Here is a 22275-nt window from a genome sequence, read left to right on the forward strand (position 1 = left end):
CTTCTAGTGGAAACGTTTGCCATTGAATTTATGAAGTTTCTTTCAGTGTTTCTATTGAAGACACTGAGAAAGACTTCTAGTGGAAACGCTTGCCGTTGAATTTATGAAGTTTCTTTCAGTGTTTCTGTTGAAGACGCTGAGAAAGACTTCTAGTGGAAACGTTTGCCGTTGAATTTATGAAGTTTCTTTCAGTGTTTCTATTGAAGACGCTGAGAAAGACTTCTAGTGGAAACGTTTGCCGTTGAATTTATGAAGTTTCTTTCAGTGTTTCTATTGAAGACGCTGAGAAAGACTTCTAGTGGAAACGTTTGCCATTGAATTTATGAAGTTTCTTTCAGTGTTTCTATTGAAGACGCTGAGAAAGACTTCTAGTGGAAACGCTTGTCATTGAATTTATGAAGTTTCTTTCAGTGTTTCTATTGAAGACGCTGAGAAAGACTTCTAGTGGAAACGCTTGCCGTTTAATTTATGAAGTTTCTTTCAGTGTTTCTATTGAAGACGCTGAGAAAGACTTCTAGTGGAAACGTTTGCCGTTGAATTTATGAAGTTTCTTTCAGTGTTTCTATTGAAGACGCTGAGAAAGACTTCTAGTGGAAACGTTTGCCATTGAATTTATGAAGTTTCTTTCAGTGTTTCTATTGAAGATGCTGAGAGAGACTTCTAGTGGAAACGCTTGCCGTTGAATTTATGAAGTTTCTTTCAGTGTTTCTATTGAAGATGCTGAGAAAGACTTCTAGAGGAAACGTTTGCCATTGAATTTATGAAGTTTCTTTCAGAGTTTCTATTGAAGACGCTGAGAAAGACTCCTAGTGGAAACGTTTGTCATTGAATTTATGAAGTTTCTTTCAGTGTTTCTATTGAAGACGCTGAGAAAGACTTCCAGTGGAAACGTTTGTCATTGACACAAACACACACTGTAATCTCTAGTTTAATCAGACATTTGTGTTTTTTTTTTGGTTTTTTTTTTTTTGTAAAAGTAAAATGATCTGAACCCGTTCATTTGTAATTCGAATTTCTTTATCCTGTGAGACTACAGTCATTACGTCCGCAAGTTTAAACTCGGTTTAGTCGTTTTTTTTTGTTTGTTTTTTTATTTTTTGTTCATGTGTCACGTATTTTTTTTTTTTTTTTTGATAAAAGCGGAATGTGTTACAGTTAAAACTTATAATAAACCATCAATTGTATCGAAATCCGGCGTGCCTGGAAAGTTAGGGAATCCAGTCTGAGCAAGACTATTTTGAAAAATGGGTGTGTTCGGTAGGTTTGGAATAGTATTTCTTTCTTGAAATTAGCCAAAAAGCACGTTATATTCCTTACACGAACAGCCACCATATAATAACCAGGGTCGGTGTTGTTTAATAGTCTAAAATGTACTAAAGTTATACGTTTTTAACTGTTTCTTTTTTTATAACGTCCCCGAATTCTCTTACAGTAGTTCCGTCCTGGTTTTTTTTGAATGGAATTTGGACTGTACCATTATCGGGGAATGCCAAAGCTGAAAGGAGGGGGGGGGGGTTGCATTATTATTATTATTATTATTATTATTATTATTATTATTATTATTATTATTATTATTATTATTACTTTTCCTTCATAGAGCACGCAAGTTTTAAAAAAGTGACTGGGAAACTAACTCGGATTTTCCCCAATCTTTTCACATACCGCCGACCCCCCTTTTTTTTGGAGTACAAGTGGTAACGCCCAAGTTGTTCTCAGCTGTTCCGATCTCCCCCCTCCTGATTTAGGAAAAAATAAAAACCAGCTGCAGAGCGATTTGCAGAAAGCGGCGATGGCATGTCAGCTTCGCTCAAGAACTGTACCCTATCTAGCTTAGCGAAAGATGGCTGAAGATTATTGGGAATAACGGCCCTGGGAAAGTACTGACACCGAGAAAAAGCATCCCTTTCCAGGGTAAGTTAAAATCCATATGCCTCTGGTTTTTTGTAATGATAATTGTATACGTTATGCACACACACACACACATATGTGTGTATATATATATATATATATATATATAGCTCAAAGAGCCAGCTGCCCTATATATATATATATATATATATATATATATATATATATATATATATATATATATATATATATATATATATATATATATATGTAATCTATCAGTGCTGTCCAATGGTGAGCTAATTCCAGTGTTATTAAGCCGCCTCGTGAATGCCTTATAAATGTTTTTCTCTGTTACTCGCTCCCGGTGCCTTGTCTTCTCAGCTCAGTGATTATTTATTAGAAGGTAGCCTAATTCTGTTTATTTTTTAAATCTTCAAAATTATTAGAAACGGTTTCTTTTGTGTGCACTCCAGCGAAGTGTCTCCTTACATATTTCTGTGTCTTTCTACTGAAGCTCAGGATAAGGCTGACTGCGTGTGTTACTGTTCCCTTGATAAGCTTAAAGGATCATTGAAATGCGTAGTTATTGGAAATGAAAATGCCTCTCTATTATTATTATTATTATTATTATTATTATTATTATTATTATTATTAATAATAATACATGTTTTACACCCGTGGAGCTGTCATACTTTTTCACTTGACATTGCAGATCTCCATATAAAGAGATATGTTTGGCCAGACTTTCTGATACAGCACGGCGCTCCTGCATTTTATTTTCACAATGTTTTTTCCCCCTCACACTGCTGTGCTGGCAGACTGCACCGGCCGTGCAAGTTGCAATGATAAAAATGCGATGCATTTGAGACAGCATTTTAATAACAGGGACGCACAAGCGGAGCTCTGCGTTCGTTTCGGCCTGTCTGAAAACAAAGGCTTTTTAGGGGCGGGGCGTTCCACACTGACGTCACCTGAATATGAAATAATCACAATTCCGGCTTCTGACGTCATAAATAAATACGACAAGAAGGTTCGCTAGACCACAGTATCAATTTTTATTGTACAGATGAATGTATGGCATTCATGTGTATTAATGGGAATTATTCGTGTTGTATTTTAAATAAATACTATATAACATTATGTATATTTATAGGCAACATGTTGAACATTAATCCCTATATAAAAATCTATATTACATTTAATATATATATATATATACTGAGCATCAAAATAAACATATTATTTATATTTGGATAAAATTCTCTAAATATTTTAGAGCAGGTGCAGTGACTTTTTATCGTGCTGTTTAACCATTGACATCACGAGGACGCTGCAGAATGATCTGTGGATCTCTGGCAGGTGTTGTGACTCTTGGTCTCCCGGTTGGTGGCTCTGTCATTGACAGAGTGTGTCTGGTTATACCGTCTCTCCAGGTTTGAAATCGCTGGCTGTGAGCACCCAAGACGGCGAGCCACAGCACGCTGCCCTAGTAAAACCTGGAACGGATGAAACTGCTATGCAATAGGAGTCTCATGTCCAGCCCTGGATTGATACTGGATTTTTAAATCACTGTATACAGTAACCTGGCGGCGATTCATGGCTGCAGGATACAAAAAATCAATTGCACTAAAACTGAAGGATGAAAAATGGAAAATTTACACAACGGTAAAAGCTAATGCATTAGACACAGGCCTTCTCTTCTCTCCTTTCAACGTCTGAGAGACAGAACGAGAGAGCACACGAGGGCCATTTCACCTTGACTGAAGACGCCAGTTTATTTAAAAGCAGACGGTGTGATACAGCAAACCCTGCCTAATCCAGCCCCTCTGTACAAACCAAATCCTGTTTCATTCTGCGTGATTTGTGGTCACAATCAAATCCCTGTTGAATTCAATGGGGTGATCCCCTTTATATTCCGGAACCTGTCTGTTCTGGAATCCAATCTGAGGCAGGCTCCTTCACCCTGCATAGGAAGCCCTAGGTCCTTTTAAAAAAAACAAAATGAGCACAGAATCTCTCTGTATTCCCTGCGTGCTCGTTCCACATTCAAACCCCCCACCGGCTTAGCTGTGTCTCGCAGCGATGTTTCTGAGCCAAACTGGCGTAGTTGAGACACAAGCGTCTTTTTTTATACCAGTAAAGTGGAAATGAAGTGCTGTTTCAACTGCCAGCAGTAAATGAGGAGAGCCAGCTGAGATTCGCTAGCGTTCCCTTCTGTCCTATTAACTCTGACCCATGACTATTGACACTGTCACCTGTCTATTGACACTGTCACCTGTCTATTGACACTGTCACCTGTCTATTGACACTGTCACCTGTCTATTGACACTGTCACCTGTCTATTTAAATCAAGGGAAGTAATGTTAAAACTTTACAATGCATTAGTAAGACCTCACCTAGAATATTGTGTTCAGTTCTGGTCGCCTCGCTACAAAAAGGATATTGCTGCTCTAGAAAGAGTGCAAAGAAGAGCGACCAGAATTATCCCGGGTTTAAAAGGCATGTCGTATGCAGACAGGCTAAAATAATTGAATCTATTCAGTCTTGAACAAAGAAGACTACGTGGCGATCTGATTCAAGCATTCAGAATTCTTAAAGGTATAGACAATGTCGACCCAGGGGACTTTTTTGACCTGAAAAAAGAAACAAGGACCAGGGGTCACAAATGGAGATTAGATAAAGGGGCATTCAGAGCAGAAAATAGGAGGCATTTTTTTACACAGAGAATTGTGAGGGTCTGGAACCAACTCCCCAGTAATGTTGTTGAAGCTGACACCCTGGGATCCTTCAAGAAGCTGCTTGATGAGATTCTGGGATCAATAAGCTACTAACAACCAAACGAGCAAGATGGGCTGAATGGCCTCCTCTCGTTTGGAAACTTTCTTATGTTCTTATGTTCTTATGACACTGTCGCCTCTCTATTAACACTTGCTCAGTCTTGTTATATAATCCCTTATAAAAATATTTCCCCCGTCAAATATACTGAGAATTGAAAAAAAAAATGCTTTAATTATTAAAACGGTGAGTTTTCAGCTTGTCAGTGACTTTTCTTCTTTGTTATATATAGATAGATAGATTAAAATTCAGCTCAGCAACCTCATCATATTTTACCTACTATTTTACTCCCACAGTCAGAATTTCAGAAAAAAAAAAAACGCCTCTCTTTCTCTCTCACTCTCTGTGCCCTGAAAAGAAGCGAGGCTTATGGGGAAAGGAATCTACTGCCAGCCCCTGGCTTGTCAGTGTTGGGTGTGCAGCGCCAGGCCTCGTTGCTGAGGCTGCCCTGGTTTCTTTCTTTCTTTCTTTCTTTCTTTCTTTCTTTAGTATTTTTTCTGGAAGGATGCAGTCTGCAGTCCTCTATTTTGTTATGTAGTTTCAACAGGCGTCACAGCTGAAGACACTGAAACGGATTGAGACTCTATCCTACTAGCAGGGAGATTTCTTCATCTCCAGAGCAGAGACTGAGAAATCATTTATTTATATATATATATATATATATATATATATATATACAGCAGTGTCACCCAGTCCAGGTTCTACTAGCATCTTGATCAGCCCCCAGTGTGTCTAGGCAACAAGATCAGGTGTGTCTTATTATTAAACTCCCAGTGAAACCAGGAACGGATCAAACTGCAATGCAATGGGAGTCTTAGTGTATTTCCATCCCAGCTATATTATTATTATTATTATTATTATTTATTTCTTAGCAGACGCCCTTATCCAGGGAGACTTACTATTGTTACAAGATATCACATTATTTTTACAAACAATTACCCATTTATACAGTTGGGTTTTTACTGGAGCAATCTAGGTAAAGTACCTTGCTCAAGGGTACAGCAGCAGTGTCCCCCCACCTGGGATTGAACCCACGACCCTCCGGTCAAGAGTCCAGAGCCCTAACCACTACTCCACACTGCTGCCACACGTGGTCAAACGCACAAGACTTTTTAGATGTTTTAAGACGCCTGATTCAAGCACAAAGTGGGTTGTATTTAAAAAATAAACTACTGTACTCGCATATCATGATTTAGTAGTTTCTTTGATTACCTGAAAATGATTCATATCGTTTTTATTTTTAATGATGTCTCAGTCCTAAAAAAAAATAAATCTAGGTAATGCAAAACTTTTCACCACAGCTGTCGTTTGAGGCAGCTTTGCCTGATTGGACCCCAAGTCTCCCCTGGTGAGCCGTGCAGTGGGCTTGTGTCTGAGAATGCAGAACATTCTGCTTGTTTGCAAAGCACTCAGACTCTCAAACTGTAAGGAATTCTGTCACCTGCCCGTCACGTTCTGACGAAACGAGAGACGGAATTCTAACGGGAGTCGGAGAAATGCCATTGAAAGTGAGGGACACATTATAATCAGCAGGGCAGCAGTGTGGAGTAGTGGTTAGGGCTCTGGACTCTTGACCGGAGGGTCGTGGGTTCAATCCCAGGTGAGGACACTGCTGCTGTACCCTTGAGCAAGGTACTTTACCTAGATTGCTCCAGTAAAAACCCAACTGTAAAAATGGGTAATTGTATATAAAAATAATGTGATATCTTGTAACAATTGTAAGTCGCCCTGGATAAGGGCGTCTGCTAAGAAATAAATAATAATAATAATCCACGTGTCAGAAATCAACCAATCACAGTGAAGTATTTTTTTTCCAGCCCACACCTAATTCCAATGGTGTCTCTTATGAGACACCCCAGACACGATGTCTTATAGGACAGAGGGAAGGAGACACACAGAGAGTGGTGAGGGGATGGAATGGGTTACCTAGTCATGTTGTTGAAGGAGACTCTTCTTCACACAGAGAGTGGGGAGGGGATGGAATGGGTTACCTAGTCATGTTGTTGAAGGAGACTCTTCTTCACAGAGTGTGGTGAGGGGATGGAATGGGTTACCTAGTCATGTTGCTGAAGGAGACTCTTCTTCACACAGAGAGTGGTGAGGGGATGGAATGGGTTACCTAGTCATGTTGTTGAAGGAGACTCTTCTTCACACAGAGAGTGGTGAGGGGATGGAATGGGTTACCTAGTCATGTTGTTGAAGGAGACTCTTCTTCACAGAGTGTGGTGAGGGGATGGAATGGGTTACCTAGTCATGTTGTTGAAGGAGACTCTTCTTCACAGAGAGTGGTGAGGGGATGGAATGGGTTACCTAGTCATGTTGTTGAAGGAGACACTTCTTCACACAGAGAGTGGTGAGGGGATGGAATGGGTTACCTAGTCATGTTGCTGAAGGAGACTCTTCTTCACACAGAGAGTGGTGAGGGGATGGAATGGGTTACCTAGTCATGTTGCTGAAGGAGACTCTTCTTCACACAGAGAGTGGTGAGGGGATGGAATGGGTTACCTAGTCATGTTGTTAAAGGAGACACTTCTTCACACAGAGAGTGGTGAGGGGATGGAATGGGTTACCTAGTCATGTTGCTGAAGGAGACACTTCTTCACACAGAGGGTGGGGAGGGGATGGAATGGGCTCCCATAGGGTTTACCCAGCTTAGGTTGTTGATGCTGAATCAATGGGATCCTTCGGTAGGCTCAAGGTGGATCAAGTGGTTAGAGAAAGGGGCTCGATACCAGGAGGTTCAAATCCCAGCTCAGCCACTGACTCACTGTGTGTGACCCTGAGCAAGTCACTGAGTCTCTCTCTCTCTCTCTCTCTCTGTGGCTCAGGCTGATTGGACGGTGGCTGCCCCCTCAGCCCGCCCTCCTCTCCCCGCCCCCTCCCAGCACCCTGTCCCCCTGATGGACAGGATGAAGAAAATCAAGAGACAGCTGTCCATGACACTGCTGGGGAGCCGTCCCACCGAGAAGAACCTGCCCGAGCTGACAGAGCGGGTCAATATAGAGGACAGCGCGGCCAGCGACAACGGTGAGACAGAGCGGTCAATACACTGTCAATACAGACTGAGCGGTCAATACACTGTCAATACAGACTGAGCGGTCAATACACTGTTAATACAGACTGAACGGTCAATACACTGTCAATACAGACTAAACGGTCAATACACTGTCAATACAGACTGAGCGGTCAATACACTGTCAATACAGACTAAACGGTCAATACACTGTCAATACAGACTGAGCGGTCAATACACTGTCAATACAGACTGAGCGGTCAATACACTGTCAATACAGACTAAACGGTCAATACACTGTCAATACAGACTGAGCGGTCAATACACTGTCAATACAGACTGAGCGGTCAATACACTGTCAATACAGACTAAACGGTCAATACACTGTCAATACAGACTGAGCGGTCAATACACTGTCAATACAGACTGAGCGGTCAATACACTGTCAATACAGACTGAGCGGTCAATACACTGTCAATACAGACTAAACGGTCAATACACTGTCAATACAGACTGAGCGGTCAATACACTGTCAATACAGACTGAACGGTCAATATAGTCAATCAAGTTTGGGGTCCATTCTCAGTTCCAATTCCCTTTTAATCAATTCCAACACATCGTTAGTGATCAAAATTGGAAATCTGCAGCATTCTGTTCAAACGAGCTTCCCACAGTGGCAACAGATTTGCTTCAGTTGAAGTCACCGTTTGTCAATCAATTTCAAATCGGCTTGCAATGAAAGCAGTCGAATAATCACAGGAATTGTGATCACGTCTCTGAAATATCAATTCAGATTCCATGTTCCTTTGAAAGGAAAGAAGAATGGGAAGTGGGAGTGGATTTTAAGAAGGAATTTGAAATGGAATTAGAATTGAGAAGCAGGAGTTGTCTTGGTCCTTGGATTCTGATGTGCTGAGATGATCAGGTAGGAGTTATAAACAATAGATTTACGCGGTAGCTGTTTAAGATTTGAAGGTCCACGTTTCTTCCAGGTAAGTCACCTGTTTTTAAACTTCCTGCTGTCGGCTGCAGTCTGATTTCTCCTGTTTTTTTTTTTTTGGTTTTTTTTTTATGTCTGGTTTGCATGCCACCCAATTTTTTTTTTTTTTATCATTTTTGATTTTGAAAAAAAAAAAATGCTTCTGTTAATATCTGGAGTGTATTTTTTTTTTTTTATTTGTTGTTGTTTTGATCAGTTTTTGATTTTTCTTATTTTAATTTTCCTGCTTTCCTTCTTTCTTCCCCTCCCTTCTCTCTCTCTCTCTCTCTCTCTGTCTCTCTCTCTCTCTCTCTCTCTGTCCATTCCTTTCCCCTTGTTATGCTCAATATCCTCTCTCTGATCTTTTGGTTTGTCCCCCTCTCTCTCTCTCTCTCTCTCTCTATCTGTCTCTTTTTCCATTAATCTGTCATTTTTTCACTCTTCCACATTTCTCAATCAATCTCTCTCGTGCCATTTATCTTTTATAACCCCACAACCTCCCTAACCCCTCCTCTCTCTCTCTCTCTATCTCTCTCTCACATTCTTTCACTTCCTCGATCAATAACATTCTCGTTTCTCATTATTCATCTTTCTCTCTCTCTCTCTCTCTCTCTCTCTCACATTCTTTCACTTCCTCGATCAATAACATTCTCGTTTCTCATTATTCATCTTTCTCTCTCTCTCTCTCTCTCTCACATTCTTTCACTTCCTCGATCAATAACATTCTTGTTTCTCATTATTCATCTTTCTCTCTCTCTCTCTCTCTCACATTCTTTCACTTCCTCGATCAATAACATTCTCGTTTCTCATTATTCATCTTTCTCTCTCCTCTCTCTCTCTCTTTCTCTCTCTCCACTCTTACATTCTTTCACTTCCTGGATCAATAACATTGTCGTTTCTCATTATTCATCTTTCTCTCTCCTCTCTCTCTCTCTCTCTCCCCCGTGCGTCTGTCTCCTCGTCTCAATCTGTGTGTGTCTGACACCTGCTTCGCCCACTGTACCCCTCTATCACTTTCACCTCTACCCCCTATCCCGTATCCCAAACCCAAACCCTATTCCAAATCCACCCCTCACACCTATCCCCTAACCCCTCCCCTATACCTCTCCCTATCCCCTCCTTAACCCCCTTCCTTCCTTCCTGCACCCCTCATCCCATCTCCCTATCCTCCACCCTGCACCCCTCATCCCATCTCCCTGTCCTCCACCCTGCACTCCTCATCCCATCTCCCTATCCTCCACCCTGCACCCCTCATCCCATCTCCCTGTCCTCCCCCCTGCACCCCTCATCCCATCTCCCTGTCCTCCCCCCTGCACCCCTCATCCCATCTCCCTATCCTCCACCCTGCACCCCTCATCCCATCTCCCTATCCTCCCCCCTGCACCCCTCATCCCATCTCCCTATCCTCCACCCTGCACCCCTCATCCCATCTCCCTATCCTCCCCCCTGCACCCCTCATCCCATCTCCCTATCCTCCACCCTGCACCCCTCTCCCTGTCCTTCAAGATCCCATGGTGAGGAATGGGAAGCCGGCTGGCTCCCACAGCATGCACTCCTTCCTGCACCAGTATGCCTCCAGCGCGGCCGCCTCTCTGCGCAAACCTCCCCTCCGCCACCCGAACCGCACCGTGGGGCGCAGCCTGAGCTCCTACCTCAACCAAAACAGCCGGCTAGGTGACTATGCCGCTACCGGTGTCTACCGGAAGCCCTAATAATAGTACAGCTGAATTTCGGGTTTAGAGTTTCAAAATGTCACATTTTTCAGTTGTCAGTATATGGTGTGAGATTCAATATGTTAACAAGGGAACATTATTCAGCAGCTTTCATTGGACTCTATGAAGCTGAGGGAGTTCATTCTATATAGAGGGTGTGTGATTCAGTATGTTAACAAGGGAACATTATTCAGCAGCTTTCATTGGACTCTATGAAGCTGAGGGAGTTCATTCTATATAGAGGGTGTGTGATTCAATATGTTAACAAGGGAACATTATTCAGCAGCTTTCATTGGACTCTATGAAGCTGAGGGAGTTCATTCTATATAGAGGGTGTGTGATTCAATATGTTAACAAGGGAACATTATTCAGCAGCTTTCACTGGACTCTATGAAGCTGAGGGAGTTCATTCTATATAGAGGGTGTGGAATTCAATATGTTAACAAGGGAACATTATTCAGCAGCTTTCATTGGACTCTATGAAGCTGAGTGAGTTCATTCTATATAGAGGGTGTGCAATTCAATATGTTAACAAGGGAACATTATTCAGCAGCTTTCATTGGACTCTATGAAGCTGAGGGAGTTCATTCTATATAGAGGGGGTGTGATTCAATATGTTAACAAGGGAACATTATTCAGCAGCTTTCATTGGACTCTATGAAGCTGAGGGAGTTCATTCTATATAGAGGGTGTGTGATTCAATATGTTAACAAGGGAACATTATTCAGCAGCTTTCATTGGACTCTATGAAGCTGAGGGAGTTCATTCTATATAGAGGGTGTGTGATTCAGTATGTTAACAAGGGAACATTATTCAGCAGCTTTCATTGGACTCTATGAAGCTGAGGGAGTTCATTCTATATAGAGGGTGTGTGATTCAATATGTTAACAAGGGAACATTATTCAGCAGCTTTCATTCTAGTTAATTCTAGAGGGGGATGCAGAACCTTTGGTCAGATCTGTTTTTGTTTTGAAATATTTATGTAGACAGTACTGTGGTATGATGCGTTTTTTTTTTTAAATGACTCAGGATGCAAATATAGCCTTCATCCATGTGTTATATATATAGTTTTGTTTTAAATTACACAACGTCCTCATCATGTGATATTATTTGTCACATCTCATAATCGTGCTAAACATGTGTTTAGCACCTGAGCTTGTTACCTGGACACACTGGGGCTAATCAAGCTCATTGCAAAACCCGGAATGGATCCAGTTGCTATGCAATAGGAGTCTTCTCGCCTTCGTGTATGTATGGATGCATGCTTACTTGAGTCTTGCTTACCCTGGTATAAAGTATCCGGATGATGTGTTTTATATACAAATGGCTCACAGTGTGTTAAAGGGGAGGTTCTCAGAACACGAGGGGTGTTAAAGGGGAGGCTCACAGTGGGGAGTGTTAAAGGGGAGTCTTTTGGAGCATGTGGTGTGTTAAAGGGGAGGCTCATTCCTGCTGTGCTCATCACAGAGATCGTGCACGAGGATCTGAAGATGGGCTCGGACGGGGAGAGTGACCAGGCTTCGGCCACCTCTTCGGACGAGGTCCAGTCACCGGTCAGAGTGAGGCTGCGCAACAACCCCGCCCGCAAGATCTCCAGCGAGGTGAGCCCCCGGGCCGCGGACTACAAAACAGCATGGCGGCACCACGGCACTGAGTACAGGAGCCATTTTGCTTTGTAGTTTTAACCAGGGACTGCCATTGGCTGAATGCGCTCTGTGCTTTACAATGCTTCCCTATGCTTTACCAGACCTCTCTGTGCTTTACAATGCTTCCCTATGCTTTACCAGACCTCTCTGTGCTTTACAATGCTTCCCTATGCTTTACCAGACCTCTCTGTGCTTTACAATGCTTCCCTATGCTTTACCAGACCTCTCTGTGCTTTACTATGCTTCCCTATGCTTTACCACACCTCTCTGTGTGTCTGGGCATCTCTGACCCGTCTTGTCTCGATTCCCTCAGGACATTAACAAGCGTCTCTCCCTGCCTGTGGACATCCGGCTTCCAGATGGGTACCTGGAGAAGTTCGCTCTCAGCAGCCCCCCGTTTGACAAGCCCCTGAGCCGGCGTCTCCGCAGGGTCTCTCTGGTACGTGCTGCATGGGAGGGACAGTACCCAGCTAGGAGCTTACTCTCCGTTCAGTATCATGAACCTGGAGTCCCCGAGAGTCTCCCCTGGTGAAGGCACGGGTGCAGGGGGAGTCACACAGTCAGGGGAGCTCAGGGGTCCCCGAGGGTCTCCCCTGGTGAAGGCACGGCCGCGTGGTGTGCAGGGGGAGTCACACAGTCAAGGGAGCGCAGGGGTCCCCGAGGGTCTCCCCTGGTGAAGGCACGGCCGCGTGGTATGCAGGGCGAGTCACACAGTCAGGGGAGCGCAGGGGTCCCCGAGGGTCTCCCCTGGTGAAGGCACGGCCGCGTGGTATGCAGGGGGAGTCGCATCCACTCTCGAGTTCCAGGGAGACTTGTTACCTTCAGTTCTAAACTTCCTCTTCCTGTTCTCATATATTTTGCTTCATCCCTGTCTGAGTAGCTCAGGATTACGAGAGCGTTTGTGTGCCAGTCAGATCGCAGTATTGGAAAGGAGTGTGGACGTCCTCGGATTGGACAATAGCATCTCTTGCTTTTGTCTCGTTTCCCCGCAGTCTGAGATCGGGTTCGGAAAACTGGAGACGTACGTGAAACTGGACAAGCTGGGAGAGGTAGGACAGAGACAGGGGACCACAGCGACACTGCAGGCACTCAGGAACCTTGAATACTGTTTGTGGCAAAACATTTTGCATCATCCTGTGGAATGAACTCACTTTGCCAGAGCTGTGCTGTCCTGTTTCGAATGAAAGCTGCTGAATGATGCCACGTTAACATATTGAGTTACACACCGCTTTGGAGATTCCCATAAAAGTAACGGAAAAACTGACAAAAAATGAAAAATGTGACATAGTAGTATTATGGCTTACAGTAGACTTTTATTACAGTATTTTGATTACATGATGTTAAATAAAAGATCAAAATGATGTGTGTGTATATATATTATTTATTTATTTAAATTATGCCTCAATCCTAAAACTCCTAAAAACTAAACAAAGACAAGATGAAAACTTTCAGAAAAATAACCACTATGTGACATAACAGCACAGCACGGAACACGATTCAAGACCAGCGCTCCACAAAACGTTTCTCAAATCGACTTCCAGTTTCTTACACTCTCCCCTCTCCTCACACCCCTCCCCCCTCTCCCCCAGGGCACCTACGCCACAGTGTACAAAGGAAAGAGCAAGCTGACTGATAACCTGGTGGCGCTGAAAGAGATCAGACTGGAGCACGAGGAGGGGGCTCCCTGCACGGCGATCAGAGAGGGTGGGTGTCACTCTGCCAGACCTCTCTGTGCTTTACAATGCTTCCCTATGCTTTACCAGACCTCTATGTGCTTCACAATGCTTCCCTATGCTTTACCAGACCTCTCTGTGCTTTACAATGCTTCCCTATGCTTTACCATACCTCTCTGTGCTTTACAATGCTTCCCTATGCTTTACCAGACCTCTCTGTGCTTCACAATGCTTCCCTATGCTTTACCAGACCTCTCTGTGCTTTACAATGCTTCCCTATGCTTTACCAGACCTCTCTGTGCTTTACAATGCTTCCCTATGCTTTACCAGACCTCTCTGTGCTTTACAATGCTTCCCTATGCTTTACCAGACCTCTCTGTGCTTTACAATGCTTCCCTATGCTTTACCAGACCTCTCTGTGCTTTACAATGCTTCCCTGTGCTTTACCACACCTCTCTGTGCTTTACAATGCTTCCCTATGCTTTACCAGATCTCTCTGTGCTTTACAATGCTTCCCTATAATTTGTCTTCCAGTGTCGCTGCTCAAAGACTTGAAGCACGCCAATATTGTGACTCTGCACGACATCATCCACACAGAGAAATCCCTGACGCTGGTGTTTGAGTATCTGGTAAGTCTTTCTGCCATCGCTTTTAAAGCTAATGGCCAAAAGTTTTGCATCATCTAGAATTATAGGCAACTAAGATCTTTCATTTAACATCATGTAACCAGCGAAACTACAAAATGATAAGATCGCCCAAAAGTCTACCGGAAACCATGATATAGCACTGTGGTATTTCCTGTTAGATTTCGAAATGTCACATTTTTCAGTTTTTCATTCTATAGAGAGGGTGTGGAATTCAATATGTTAACAAGGGAACATTATTCAGCAGCTTTCATTGGACTCTATGAAGCTGAGGGAGTTCATTCTATATAGAGGGTGTGTAATTCAATATGTTAACAAGGGAACATTATTCAGCAGCTTTCATTGGACTCTATGAAGCTGAGGGAGTTCATTCTATATAGAGGGTGTGTGATTCAATATGTTAACAAGGGAACATTATTCAGCAGCTTTCATTGGACTCTATGAAGCTGAGGGAGTTCATTCTATATAGAGGGGGTGTGATTCAATATGTTAACAAGGGAACATTATTCAGCAGCTTTCATTGGACTCTATGAAGCTGAGGGAGTTCATTCTATATAGAGGGGGTGGAATTCAATATGTTAACAAGGGAACATTATTCAGCAGCTTGACAACAATAATAATAATAATAATAATAATAATAATAATAACAGCATTGTATCTTTGTTCTGTATTTTTAGGATAAGGATCTGAAGCAGTATTTGGATGACTGTGGCAGCTGCATCACGATGCACAATGTGAAGGTAAGGCAGTTTCACTGTAATTGAATCTTGACTGAAACCAATGGCTAGTTTCACGAAGCAATTCTAGGATTGAGACATTAATAAAAAAATCAATTCCGCACATAATTCCGACCTGTGATTCAGCGTCATGGAGTCGTGTCAGAACGGGCGGTGAGATGAGGTTCAAAGCTCCGTAGGGCTCTTTTGCACAGCGGTTAACGCTCGTTTCTGATGGCTCTGTCTCTCCCAGCTGTTTCTGTTCCAGCTCCTGAGAGGGCTGGCGTACTGCCACAGCAGAAAAGTCCTGCACCGAGACCTCAAACCGCAGAACCTGCTGATCAACGAGAGAGGGGAGCTCAAACTGGCCGACTTCGGTAAGAGGATGCCTGTCTGTCTCTGTGTCTGTCTGTCTGTCTGTGTGTGTGTCTGTCTGTGTGTGTGTGTCTGTCTGTCTGTCTGTCTGTCTGACACTGCTGAAGTCTCTGTCTCCCTGGTAATGCCGTGTCTGTCTGTCTGTCTGTCTGTCTGTCCCCTCCTGTCTCTGCAGGTCTGGCCCGTGCCAAGTCCATCCCCACGAAGACGTACTCAAACGAGGTGGTGACGCTGTGGTACCGCCCCCCCGACATCCTGCTGGGTTCCACCGACTACTCCACCCCCATAGACATGTGGTGAGACACCAGTACAAACCAGTACAGACCAGTACAACACATAGATAGACATGCAAGAAGACTTTGTCACACTGGTACAGAATACACACACACACACACACATCAATACAGATTCAAATCCAGTCAAACCAGTATAGAAAATGAACGAGGACAGAGTACCGACCAGTACAGAACACAGAAAGCATACTTTCTCTTGCGCACTAACTAAGGGCAGAGCATAGTCCTTTTTGATTTCCTTTGGATAACAAATGCGTGCCCCGCATTTCGCCAGCAGAACTCAAGCGACCGCCAACTTCCTGGTCTGGGGGCGTCATCCGCTGAGCCATCCTGAGGAACAAATCTCAAGGAGCAATTGTCTCTTTTAATTTCATGCTTCTGTCTCTCTCTCTGTCTCGCTCACCCCCTCTCACTACACCTCCCTGCCATTATTATTATTATTTGTTTATTTAGCAGACGCCTTTATCCAAGGCGACTTACAGAGACTAGGGTGTGTGAACTATGCATCAGCTGCAGAGTCACTTACAATTACGTCTCACCCGAAAGACGGAGCACAAGGAGGTTAAGTCAGGGTCACACAATGAGTCAGTGGCTGAGGTGGGATTTGAACCGGGGACCTCCTGGTTACAAGCCCTTTTCTTTAACCACTGGACCACACAGCCTCCTTTAATTACATATAAATATTAATTACACGCCCTGCTACAGACAGACACAGCAAAGAGCTGTCCACTAACCCCTGCCCTGTGCTTGCAGGGGAGTGGGCTGTATTTTCTACGAGATGTCCACTGGACGGCCTCTGTTCCCAGGCTCCACTGTGGAGGAAGAGCTGCACTTTATCTTCAAGCTGCTGGGTAAGCACAGGGATGGGAATGAGACTCCCATTGCTTCATCCATTACTGGTTTTACTAGGAGATTAATGAGACACACCTGAGCTTGTTAGCTAGACACACTGGGGGCTGGTCAAGCTGGTAGTAAAACCTGGACTGGGTGACACTGCTGTGGAATAGTGGTCTTATTTTCATCGTTTCATATATGTGTGTGTATATATATATATATATATATATATATATTATATATATACACTAAGCACGATAATTGGTTTATTTTGATGCTCGGTATATATATTATCACTGAATTAAGTTTTAGAGAATTAAGTGTTTCTATCGAAGGCGCTGAGAAAGACTTCTAGTGGAAACGCTTGCCGTTGAATTTATGAAGTTTCTTTCAGTGTTTCTATTGAAGACGCTGAGAAAGACTTCTAGTAGAAACGTTTGCCGTTGAATTTATGAAGTTTCTTTCAGTGTTTCTATTGAAGACGCTGAGAAAGACTTCTAGTGGAAACGTTTTCCATTGAATTTATGAAGTTTCTTTCAGTGTTTCTATTGAAGACGCTGAGAAAGACTTCTAGTGGAAACGTTTGCCATTGAATTTATGAAGTTTCTTTTAGTGTTTCTATTGAAGATGCTGAGAAAGACTTCTAGTGGAAACGCTTGCCGTTGAATTTATGAAGTTTCTTTCAGTGTTTCTATTGAAGACGCTGAGAAAGACTTCTAGTGGAAACGTTTGCCATTGAATTCATGAAGTTTCTTTCAGTGTTTCTATTGAAGACGCTGAGAGACTTCTAGTGGAAACGTTTGCCGTTGAATTTATGAAGTTGGTTTTAGTGTTTCTAAATTCTCCGCTATTGCGTGTTCAGTAGCTATGGAAAAGAGACAGAGAGCGATGACCAGAGTCTGTTATTTTATTATTACATTCCCCAGCAGGTAGTTTTAGCTGGAAGCTGAAACACAGAGTTTGAATCGAAACAACAAGAAATAAAAGCATTTTCTTTCTCTCAAATAGCTCGCCAGGGATAGAGGAGGTTCTCTTCCTGATAAAAACCCTTTCACATTTATACAGGAACCCCTAACGAAGAGACCTGGCCAAGAATCACCTCAAACGAGGACTTCAGATCCTACAACTACCCCAAATACAGACCTGATTCACTCTACAACCACGCTCCCAGGTAAACCTGACCACGCTCCAAGAGAGGCTGGAGCTGAGGGAGTTCATTCTATATAGAGGGTGTGGAATTCAATATGTTAACAAGGGAACATTATTCAGCAGCTTTCATTGGACTCTATGAAGCTGAGGGAGTTCATTCTATATAGAGGGTGTGGAATTCAATATGTTAACAAGGGAACATTATTCAGCAGCTTTCATTGGACTCTATGAAGCTGAGGGAGTTCATTCTATATAGAGGGTGTGGAATTCAATATGTTAACAAGGGAACATTATTCAGCAGCTTTCATTGGACTCTATGAAGCTGAGGGAGTTCATTCTAGAGGGGGGTGCAATGCTGCTTTCTCACGTTGGTTTTGAATAATGTCTCTCCTGTTTTCCCTCCCAGACTGGACAGCAATGGTGTAGACCTGCTATCCAGATTTCTCCAGGTGAGCCACACTTTTGTCCGCACCAGCGTAGAGAACGATTCTTATTTCCCTATTCCAATTAGAATTTAAAATCCCAAACGCCCTTGTAATTATACCCAACAGGTATCCAAATTGCAATCGGCAGCATTCTGTTCAATTTCTCACAGTGGCAGTAAATTTGTTAGCCAGTTAAACTGGCTTGAAATGAAGTTGAACGATCACAGTTGGGAGAGATCGAGATCATTATTAATTAGTCTCCAAAAAAAGGTATGAACCAAAGAGAAGTCGGCAGCGTTTTTGCAGCTGAATATTTGTGGCGGTTATTGTGAAAGGTTTTCTTCACTTGTTCGTTTATTTTTTGCCCTGCAGTTCGAAGGCAGAAACAGAATATCAGCAGAGGCTGCGATGAAACATCTTTACTTCCACTCGCTGGGAGAGAGGATCGTCAGACTGCCCGACAGTGAGTCTCTCTGTCTGTCCAGGGTTACCAAAAAGAACTGGGTCTTATCATTGAGGAAGAGGGGCAGCGTTTTTGTCTCTAGATCTAGTGCACTCCCCTTACAGCCTCTCCCATATGTGCTTCAAGTTCTGCTTGTGGATCGGGGGAGGGTTTAGGGGGGGGGGGGGGGGGAGGGCTAGGGGGAGGGGGGGGGGGGGGGTCTTATTTTTGGTGCTGGTAGCTGCATGCCCACTTTTGACCCGCTGTGTTTTAACATAATCTTCAGGTTTGAACGATACCAGCGGCGGGGAGACTAATGAGCAGGAGCCACGACATCGTTGCTTGTCCGTTACGCTGTTTGGGGTGTAAAAAATAATATATTTCTTACCCATAATGCTATTTACAACCGTCTCTCCCTTTCCCTCTCCCTCTCTCTGTCTCTCTCCCTCCTCCCTCTCTCCACCTCTCCCTCTCCACCTCCCTCTCCCTCCCCCTCACCTTCACCCTCTTCCTCTCCCTCCTTCTCTCCTCCTCTCCACCTCTCCCCTCTCCACCTCTCCCTCTCTCTGTCCCTCTCCCTCCTCCCTCGCTCCACCTCTCCCTCTTCCTCCTTCCCTCTTCCTCTCCCTCCTCTCCTCCACTCCACCTCTCCCTCTCCCTCTCTTCACCTCTCCCTCTCTCCCCCTCACCCTAACCCTCTTCCTCTCCCTCCTTCTCTCCTCCTCTCCCTCTCCCTCTCTTCACCTCTCCCTCTCTCCCCCTCACCCTCTTCCTCTCCCTCCTTCTCTCCTCCTCTCCACCTCTGTCTTTTCTCAGCTACTTCAATATTTGCACTGAAGGAGATCCATCTAGAGAAGGATCCAGCCTTCCGAAGGTCTTCCACACCCGACTCAGGTGAGTCCTGCAGACTATCACAATGCTGCTGTTACTAACCCTCTTACACCCACCTGGTCAAGGCTATTGCACAGCAGTGTGATCCAGTCCAGGTTTTACTACCAGCTTGATCAGCCCCCAGTGTGTCTAGCTAACAAGCTCAGGTGTGTGATTATTAAACTCCCAGTGAAACCAGGACCGGATCACACTGCTGTGCAGCGGGAGTCTGATTCCCAGCCCTGTACCTGTATTTTTTTTTTTTATATAAGACTGCATTCACTTCACACATTGTATAAAAACTCGTTTTTCTTTCCCTTTCCTCCCAACAGCCTCCAGTAGCAACTCAAGAAGACAAAGTATGCTCTTTTGAGAAAACAACGAAATAGGAAAAAAAAAGATAGTTATTATTATTATTATTATTATTATTATTATTATTATTATTATTATTATTATTATTATTATTTTGTGTTCCATCGAGGGACGTGTGGACTTCTACAGAAGAAAGGGGCGGGAATTTTGTTTTGGAGCTCCTGTCAGGATTCTTTTTCGGAACTCCAGACCCAATGACATCACGGTTAAAGGGGAGACCCACCCAATGACATCACGGTTAAAGGGGAGACCCACCCAGTGACATCACAGTTAAAGGGGAGACACCACCCATCCACCTTCCTACACTAGAAACTAGAATGCAACGAAAGTATAATGAAGGACAAAATCTTTTTTATTTTATTTTTATTTATTTATTTGTTAACTGCTGCCTTTGCAGATGTTTGGGGATTTCTTTAACAGGAGAAAATGAAGTGTTTTAGTTCAGGAGGTAGACTATGGATGTCATCCACACCAAACCTGGCTCCAGCTCTCCATTATCCAGGGTAATGGAAGGGAGGGATTAAACAAAACGAGAGAGACGATGCTTCGGAGAAAGACTGTGTAAGGAAATCAAACCGAGACACCTAGTATTAGGATACAGTACCAGATATGTTTTATCAGTGAAGATACAGATTGGCTTCTAAAAGATCACTTCTCTCCAGTCGGCACCAGCTGGAACTGCACAGCGGTTTGAAGGAATTGAGTAGATAATCACAACGTTAGGTACTGAACAGTGACAGTTTGTTGTAAAGGTGTTTTTTTTTTTGGATGATCGAGAAGCGAATTTGTCTTTTCCTTCGCCTTGCTGAACGGTTTGGTCTTTGCAATAAGTCCTACGTCGGCACTCGACGATGTGGGAGGTGTTGGTCTTCCAAGAGGAAATGAAATCGCAAGATGTGTGAATGTGTGTGTTTGACCCAAACCTGGATCCAATTACAATTACAATTACAATGCTACTGTATTCAATTACATTGCAATTACAATTACAATGCTACTGTATTCAATTACATTGCAATTACAATTACAATGCTACTGTATTCAATTACATTGCAATTACAATTACAATGCTACTGTATTCAATTACATTGCAATTACAATTACAATGCTACTGTATTCAATTACATTGCAATTACAATTACAATGCTACTGTATTCAATTACATTGCTATTGTGTTCAATTACAATTACAATGCTATTTTGTTCAATTACAATTACAATGCTATTTTGTTCAATTGCAATTACAATGCTATTTTGTTCAATTACAATTGCAATTACAATGCTATTTTGTTCAATTACAATTGCAATTACAATGCTATTTTGTTCAATTGCAATTACAATGCTATTTTGTTCAATTGCAATTGCAGTGCTATTGTTCAATTTTGTTCAATTATAGTTGTAATTACAATTACAATTACAATTACAGTGTTTTGTTCAATTACAATTATGCTGCAGTAATTCGTAATTGTGTAATTCTGATTACACTAAAAAGTAACATAAACCACTAGACTCATTAACACTTTTTTTTTTAATAAATGTGATTTTATTTGTATTTTTTAGTTTTTTTTTTTTTACTGGTGCCAGTTGGTGCAGGTTTTAAATCTGTCGTTTAATTTTGTCGATTAACTTTAAAGAAAGCGCTGGGCTGCAGTGTGGAAGGCAGCGGGTTTGAGGAGCTCAGTGGTTAGATAAAGAAAGCGCTGGGCTGCAGTGTGGAAGGCAGCGGGTTTGAGGAGCTCAGTGGTTAGATAAAGAAAGAAAGAAAGAAAGAAAGAAAGAAAGCGCTGGGCTGCAGTGTGGAAGGCAGCGGGTTCGAGGAGCTCAGTGGTTAGATAAAGAAAGCGCTGGGCTGCAGTGTGGAAGGCAGTAGGTTTGAGGAGCTCAGTGGTTAGATAAAGAAAGCGCTGGGCTGCAGTGTGGAAGGCAGCGGGTTTGAGGAGCTCAGTGGTTAGATAAAGAAAGCGCTGGGCTGCAGTGTGGAAGGCAGCGGGTTTGAGGAGCTCAGTGGTTAGATAAAGAAAGCGCTGGGCTGCAGTGTGGAAGGCAGCGGGTTTGAGGAGCTCAGTGGTTAGATAAAGAAAGCGCTGGGCTGCAGTGTGGAAGGCAGTGGGTTCGAGGAGCTCAGTGGTTAGATAAAGAAAGCGCTGGGCTGCAGTGTGGAAGGCAGCGGGTTTGAGGAGCTCAGTGTTCAGGGTGCAATATTAACAATAAAGATGTTATTGTGGTCAAAACTTGAGACTGAAATTCAATGTGCAACACCCTGTGGTCTATCGTCTGTATAATGTAGCAAACGTTTCCTATCTAGAAATATGATAATTATTATGATTATTACAATAACTATTATTATTTACAAGCTGACCTATTTACAATGAATTAGTAGAAGAGTTTGGAGAGAAAATTTAGTGGTGGGGGGGGGGGTCAATAATGAAATTAAGAAATGAGACAGGTAA

General features: G+C 43.0%; 1 protein-coding gene across 2 annotated transcripts; it reads left to right on the forward strand.

Annotated features, from left to right (window-relative positions):
• The first annotated feature begins 1757 nt into the window (after window positions 1-1757).
• On the forward strand, window positions 1758-22243 carry cdk16 (cyclin dependent kinase 16). 2 transcript variants are annotated; one of them, XM_059017389.1, is made up of 17 exons: window positions 1758-1911; window positions 7515-7713; window positions 10185-10352; window positions 11858-11991; window positions 12350-12475; window positions 13029-13085; window positions 13626-13740; window positions 14244-14338; window positions 15031-15093; window positions 15323-15446; window positions 15620-15740; window positions 16491-16588; window positions 17637-17742; window positions 18127-18169; window positions 18518-18608; window positions 19404-19481; window positions 19790-22243. In XM_059017389.1, the coding sequence occupies exons 2-17, from the start codon at window positions 7587-7589 to the stop codon at window positions 19828-19830; spliced, it is 1587 nt and encodes a 528-aa protein (XP_058873372.1). In that variant the 5' UTR covers window positions 1758-1911; window positions 7515-7586; the 3' UTR covers window positions 19831-22243. The 2 variants fall into 2 exon arrangements, with proteins under 2 accessions (XP_058873372.1, XP_034770826.2); XM_034914935.2 differs by lacking the exon at window positions 10185-10352.
• Window positions 22244-22275: the final 32 nt, after the last annotated feature.

Source organism: Acipenser ruthenus, chromosome 56 (assembly GCF_902713425.1).
Source record: "Acipenser ruthenus chromosome 56, fAciRut3.2 maternal haplotype, whole genome shotgun sequence".
Taxonomy (NCBI): domain Eukaryota; kingdom Metazoa; phylum Chordata; class Actinopteri; order Acipenseriformes; family Acipenseridae; genus Acipenser; species Acipenser ruthenus.

Excerpts from the sequence above, each read along its gene's own strand:
- cdk16 (XM_059017389.1), top strand. The coding sequence starts at position 7,587 with ATGGACAGGATGAAGAAAATCAAGAGACAGCTGTCCATGACACTGCTG. Across the intron at positions 12,476-13,028 it reads GTCTCCGCAGGGTCTCTCTG|TCTGAGATCGGGTTCGGAAA; the intron begins GTACGTGCTGCA and ends GTTTCCCCGCAG. Across the intron at positions 17,743-18,126 it reads CTCTACAACCACGCTCCCAG|ACTGGACAGCAATGGTGTAG; the intron begins GTAAACCTGACC and ends TTTCCCTCCCAG.